The sequence below is a fragment of the Rhamphochromis longiceps genome, linkage group LG4, assembly GCF_057381845.1.
Source record: "Rhamphochromis longiceps isolate RC_006_pf linkage group LG4, R_longiceps_female_GT1.1, whole genome shotgun sequence".
NCBI classification, from domain to species: Eukaryota; Metazoa; Chordata; class Actinopteri; order Cichliformes; family Cichlidae; genus Rhamphochromis; species Rhamphochromis longiceps.
Window position 1 is genome coordinate 14,652,030 of NC_140560.1, and position 6,975 is coordinate 14,659,004.

General features: G+C 42.2%; 1 protein-coding gene across 2 annotated transcripts in view; it reads left to right on the forward strand.

Moving 5' to 3' along the window:
* Nucleotides 1-4,615, forward strand: part of tnrc18 (trinucleotide repeat containing 18) — a 45,600-nt gene extending 40,985 nt beyond the window's left edge. For both annotated transcript variants that reach the window (XM_085403443.1, XM_085403445.1), the window contains exon 30: nt 508-4,615. In XM_085403443.1, coding sequence (XP_085259569.1) covers nt 508-714 — 207 coding nt within the window. In that variant the 3' untranslated portion in view covers nt 715-4,615. The remainder of the gene's footprint in view (nt 1-507) is intronic.
* Nucleotides 4,616-6,975: the final 2,360 nt, after the last annotated feature.

Consider the following 6,975-nt stretch of genomic DNA (forward strand, 5'->3'; position numbering starts at 1 on the left):
ACCAGCTGTAATCCCAAAGCTAGTCCATTTTAGCTAGCATGCTAACACTAACTTTCTTTGCTACCTCACTGTAACTGAGAGATCAATAATAATCGTTTTTTTAGGACAAAATAAAATGGCACTAGAAAGAAAAGACAAGTTATATAATAACTCACCGTCACGGCAGATGGCTCCCCCTCCCTGAGCTGGGTCCTCTAGGAGGCTTCTTCCTGTCAAAAGGGAGTTTCTCCTTCCCGCTGTCACAAAATACTTGCTCAAACGGTCTGATTGTTAAGGTTTTCTCTCTATTATTGTAGAGTCTTAACCCTTAAGTCTAGCATGAGCCACTGCTGAACTCAATAACGGACAAGTATTTGATTCTTGGGCTCTTAGCTGTAGAAGTAGTGGCTCGTTTTCTTCAGTCAGGGTGATGAGCCTTTGTTGTTATTTACCATTTATGTGTTAGTGTTGACTTGTCTGATGAATGTGGGCTACAAAAGCAGTAAACACAGCCTGTGTCTATCGCAGCGCGCCCTCTACCAGTCGTCTCACAGCGACGAGAACGACGTGCAGACGGTCAGCCACAAGTGCCTGGTGGTGAGCGTGGAGGAGTACGAGCAGATGACCCACACTCGCCGCTACGCCGACAGCGAGGACCTCTACTACTTGGCCGGCACCTACGAACCCACCACGGGGATGATCTTCAACACCGATGGAGTTCCAGTCATCTGCTAAAAAAAAAAAGAAAAGAGAAACTCACTACGAGTTGATAAAACCAAATTGTGACCCGGCTTACTTTGGACCTCACTGGGAAGGAGTCAGTACCCAACCTGTCAAATCACTGATTTTCACTGGCGGTGGATCTTTTCACAGACTCCATGAACAGAACTGCTCTGAAACACTTTAAGTAAAACAAAAAAAAGCAAAAAATTAAGAAGACAGTCATGAACAGCTACTACTACAGAAACTGGAGACACTATGTAGACAGTATTAGAAGAAACGCGTCTCTTGAAACATTTGCACACACGAACGTCATGAACACGCTTCTGTTTTCCTTGTTGTGTTCATGGGAAAGCTTTTCAAACACGCATGAACACTTCGGTCTCCTTTTACAAGTAAATGCACCCTGTCTAAAGAGACACACGTACGCTCACACGTGCACAAAAGCAATGTAAATACAGACGCCATGTGACACAGTTATATAGAGGACAATAATGAGTGTTTTTATTTTCATCTAATAGATTTATGTCCGAGTACTTTTTTTCTAAAGAGGTAAACAGTCAAGAAGCTTTAATGAACTGTGAATGAAGATGCAGGAGATGCAGGCCTGTGTCAGTCTGTCCACCCCCAAACCTGCCCCCCACCCACCCACACACGCTCCGGCTAAACGGACAGACGGACCCCGCTGGTGTGATGTTGTGATTATGTTGCTGTGGTGATGTTACAGTCATGTTACAGTTATATAAATGTATCTACAGAACAGCAGGAGCGACAGACAAAGAGAGAAGGAGATGCACAGAGAGAGGTAGACTCCTCCTTACCAGAGAGCACCTAAAAAAAAAAAACACTTAAAAATCTATCTGTCTTTAATTTAAACACCCCTCCTCCTTCCACACAATCCCCCTTGACAATCCTAACTTGGGCAGACAAAACTGCCCGTGTGCTTCTAAAAACTTCCTGCTCCCTCAGAGACTCAGGCTAAAGAGAGAGGAAGGATCTTGTACTATTAAAAGCACTTCTCATTTTCATCTTTGAGCTCCTTGTTTTTAAAGAGGGGGGGAGACGAAAAATCCACCCCGAAAACACGCAAACACTAGAAAACAAAAGCAGCTGCTGTGGAAGTGTGCTGCATTTTGTTGTTTGCCCGCTTTGTTTCAACGCTTGGAGAAGTGGACCCCAAAGGAGGCGCAGACATGAGATGTGGTGCCTTAAAGGCCTGTCTGGATATTTTTTTTTAAAATAAAAGCATCCTGGGAAATGTAGGCCACCTCTCTTTTTACTTTACAAACAAAATGGGTAACCAAGAAAAAAATAAACCACAACACTTGATGAAAAAGGAGATCTGTGAATGTACTGCACGATATAAGCTAATGTATCAGCAGTGCAGGATTCCCAATGGGTGGATTTTTTTCCCTCCTCCTCCTTTGTTTTTTTTTTTGGTTTTGTTTTTTTATTTAGGGTTGTGAGCGCTGCAGCCGGTCTGAGAAGCATCAAGGTCATGCCTCTGATATTCGCCACGGAGCTGCCAGCACTCGTTAGATCAACATAATTCAGTTTTAACACTCCTCTTCCGCAGTCTGCAGCGTTTGCAACCTCCAAATGTCCTGCGCTTGGATGCATCTTATTTTATTTTTTACTTTTGCTTCCGCTGTTTTATGGATGTTCATCGTTTTAGCCTCTTTAATCACATTTTGCCCTCCAAGCAATCATCTTTAACAAGAGTGCACTTTGAATGAGCTCCACTGCAGAGGAGAGTCTTGTATGTTTTCTTAAAGTATTTACTACCCCCCCCCCCCCCCCCCCAAAAAAAAAAACCTCCCGCCGCTGTCACCGTCTCTTCTCTGCACGCCACCGTTCCCCCGTCAGAAACAAGCAGCGACACATTCGTCTTGTTTTGACGTTGTTGTTTTTTTTTTTTGTTGTCAATTCTGTGTGCCTCGTTTCACCGTTTTTTAGTGGGAGACTGTTGAATGTCGTGCTCAGGATTGTGAGCATTTTGAGAGGCCTTACTCTCCCAGGCCTTATGATGATGATGATGATAATTCGCCAAATCTTTTACACCCCCCCCTCCCCCCCAAGTCCTGCACCTTCAGGAGGAATAATCAGATATGCTCCCAGTCTGCTGGGAAAACGCCTTCTTTATGATCGTGTTTTGGTTTTGCAACCTATCCAACCGACCCGGAGCTCTTAACAGACTTACTTTGTTGTGTATAATTTGTATTGGATATAACCGTATCTTCTGCATACAGTATATCAGTGTATGTATACATGCAGTGTATGGTAGCTGTATGCTGTATAAACATGTAGGTTTTAAACATGTTGCCCTCTCTGCTTTGCTGCAGAGTTTAAAAATTGTCTTGTTGATATTCAATAGGTTTAATATTTTCTACTCTTGTTGAGCTCTTATGTCTAGATTTGTCTAATTTTTATCGTACCCTATATATCATGTTTTAAGTCACTCTGGAGGACAACCCCACATGTCCCTGTTGTTAATGTGGCAGCAGTGCCAGCACAGTAACAATTCCATATGCATTTATATATATATATATATAATCCAGATGTGATAGCCACAGAGTAAAAGAGAAAGTTTGATAATGTGCTGCTAGTTTATTGGTATTTTAAAAAAAAATGAATCGGGTACAGAGTGAGTCCATGTGCCACTTTCTGAGATTGCTAACATCTTATCTGCTAAAGCCCCACCTGCTCCTGTCGGTTCATTTCAGACTAAAACTCGATGCATTTCCGCAGATAAACGTTTTTAAATGACAGGCAGGCCGAAAGTGTCTCGGCTCGTTGGCGTTTGGATGTGTGGGAGCATCGTGGATACACAGGTCGCACCGGTGTTTGCAGAGTGAACAAGCTCCGTATTAAAGTGCCCGTTATGAATGTTTGTTTACCCCTGGAGCTGCTCAAGCACTTTTTTCTGTGTGTGTCTGTGTGTGTCTGTGTGTGCGTGTGTGTGTGTGTGAAGGACAGAGGTAAGGAGACTGATAAGACATCAAGCTCTTATCTCCTGCTGTCACCACACACACACACTCTTACACACCCTTGTAACCCTTAAAGGTGTGTTTTATTGCCTTCCAATCTCTATTTGCCCCCCCCCCCCCAATCTCCATCCAAAGCCCAGCCTTAGGCCTTCATACAGGGTCGAACACAAACACAGACACACACTTATTCCCCGTTTCGCCTTCAATTTTTCTTTTTGTTTTTATTTTTTTGGTCATACATTTTAAGGGTCTGACTTTGTATATGTTCTGTTTATCATTGTTTGTCTTATTTCGGCTTTGTACTTGATTATTTGCTGTGATTGCTTTTTTGCATCCCCCTCCACACCCCCACACCATTTTTTATTTTTTTATTTATTTTTTTTTGCACGTTCCTGTCCCCCCCCCCCCCCCCCCCCCCCCCGGCTTCCCCTCTCTGAACAATCGTCCACGCCTCTCAAGCAATACTGCTGACTGGCACTGGGAGCTAGCTGCTAGAGAGAGAGAGGAATGGGAGAGAGCGAGCAAAAGAGAGAATGAGAGAGAGAGAGAGAGGTGGACTGGAGGCTGGTTCTTCGTCTGCTGTTCCTTCAGTATCGTTATCGTCCTGTTACAGAAAAGATTATTTTGAAAATAAATAGAAAAATCATCTAAGTTTTGTAAATGATCCTTCACTGTCGGGGGGAGAAAAAGCTATCAGAATATACTTTGTACACATGTCTAATCTTGTAAAAAATGCAAAAAGAATACATTTTAGAGAGAAATCTGAAACCTGATATATTCTGTCACCCTATACTGTATGTGTAAGGAACTGTTCTTTTTTTCTCTTTTTTTACAGACAGCAACCACGTTTATCAGTGTTTCTTTGAAATTGTTTTAGTAACTCAATATTTTATAGGCAATCAATAAACAGATGGAACTGTATGTCTCTGACTCTCTGATTTGAAAACAGTGTTTTTCATTTGACTAAAGGTGCAGACGCTCGTGTTCTGGAGCTGTTTAATGTTTTCCGACAAATTGATTCATTTTTAGAAACTTAGTTCATTTACAAAGCATAGCAACAGGCACTGCTTCGTGGAAGCTGCCATGTTGTCCCGCCATCTTGAATACGGTGGCCAAAAGGGACATCACAGTTCAGGTTAGGCTCGAGTGATTTGATTACATTCTCACATCGAGTATTTTTTGCTAACATCCACTTTAAAGAAAGTTTTACTAACAGCGGCATTTACTCACAGAAACATTCAGGATGTCCTCAACAACTCACCTCTGTACCTCTTTCACCACCATCGATACCAGTTCAGTATCAGTATTGGAGTCCTTTCCCATAGTTTTACAGCCTCCTCCGTGGTAAATAGACATGAATGCTTTTTACCTGGCATATTGACACCTGAGGTAAACGGTGGGCTGATGGCCTACCCAGATAGCAAAATAATCCAGGACAGATCTGATGCAGAGTCACGTTTCTCCAGAGTACACTCCCTACAGATAAACAGTGGCCTGCGTTTTTAATAAAAACTAATAATAAAAATATTTAATTTTTTAAATTTCTGGTTATCTGCTGAGTGCTGATATTATTGAAATACTGTTTTTTTTGTTTTTTGTTTTTTACACAAACAGTAATAGAAACACGACGGCAACCCGTGGTAATTATGCGATACAATCTAAATGTAATATTGTGACTAAACCATGTTTGTCCTACAGTGGCCACCTTAGATAGGATTATGCACTTAAATTAGAGGGGTAAGAAAACAAAACTTAGTTGACTGCAATCTACTGACATCTAGTAGTGAGATTTTATACACTGTACCTTTAACATTTTTTCCCTCTAATTCTGCTGCTTTTTGATTGCACATATTTGGAAACACCACTGAAAACAAAAACAAAAAAAAAAGCAATTCATGTTCCACTTGCTGCCCATCACATGCTGGCAGGTTAGTTAGTTGCCAAGGTTCCCCCATTATGTGTTCCCCACCTATATTCTCCACTTCCATCTCGTTGCTTTTAATCTCTTGCACACACATTGAGACTGAGTAATGCATGAGTTATACTTCTGCAACGAATCCATAGAGCCTACAGTGTAGCCCATGCAAGAGTTTGAGCTCCTTGTTTTTAAAGAGGGGGGGGAGACGAAAAATCCACCCCGAAAACACTCAAACACTGGTGCAGTTTGATTGCTCTGTGGAGTTCAAGTGGATCATTTGAAAAAATGGAAGAACTGTCAGAGAATGGATGGATGTAGAGCTCAATTTGGTTGCCAGCCATCTGAATGTCGCAGTAGAAATGGAGACTCAGCCAATCTTCTACTGTCCAACTTTGCTATATGAACTATAGACTCAGTTTGCTGTTCGTGGCTTGCAGGAGCATCATCCGGTGTTGGTTTTCTGCGGTTGTAGTTAATCAGCTTTAGCGTTTGATGTGTTGTGTATTCAGAGATGCTCTTCTGCAAACTGTGGTTGTAACAAATAGTTATTTGAGTTACTGTTCTTTCCTATTGGCTCAAAGCGGTTTGGCTGTTCTCCTTTGATCTCTGACGTCAACCAGAGAATATTTCCTCTTTTTTTTAGACCATCATCTGTAGATCCCAGTAGATCAGCAGTTTCTGAGATACTCAGATAAACTTGTCTGGCGCCAACAACCAGGCCACATTAAAAATCCCAAAACTCACCTTTCTTCCCCATTCTGCTTTGCACTGATTTGCTGCCATGTGACTGGCTGATTAGACATTTGTGTTAACAAGCAGGTGAACAGGTGTAGCTAATAAGTGGCTGGTGACAGTATATATGAGTTCTTTTCTGGTTTTTCAGACTGTAGGTTAAGATAGAAATGGCTGAAGGGCTGCATGTATGCTTAAGTCCTACTCTGCCTTCACCCAATCTGCAGTTGTATGTCAATCAGCAAGGATCTTCAGGCATGCTCTGTTTTCTTTTTTCTTCTTCTCTCTTTTTGTTGTTCTTTTTTCCTGTGCCTGTTTAGTGTGTGTGCGTGTGCACGCTGCTCCTTTAGTCAATAGTGGACTCAATCAGGACTCCATTTTGGCAGCCCAGTAATGAAGCTGTTGGTTGTGATAAAATGGAGGAAAAGTCCAGCTTCCTCCACTGAGCTGCAGAGACGACAGGAGACACATTTTCCACCGCTGACCGTTCATGACTGTGCTTTCAAAGAGCTGGTAAAGGTGTGTGTGTGAGTGTTTTGAATTCCTGTGTGTCAGCGTGTAATTAAATCTTTGCTGACATGAAGTGAGTGTGTGTCCCTGCTTCATGGTGAGAGCAGCAGTCAGAGGGGTTCAGACGCC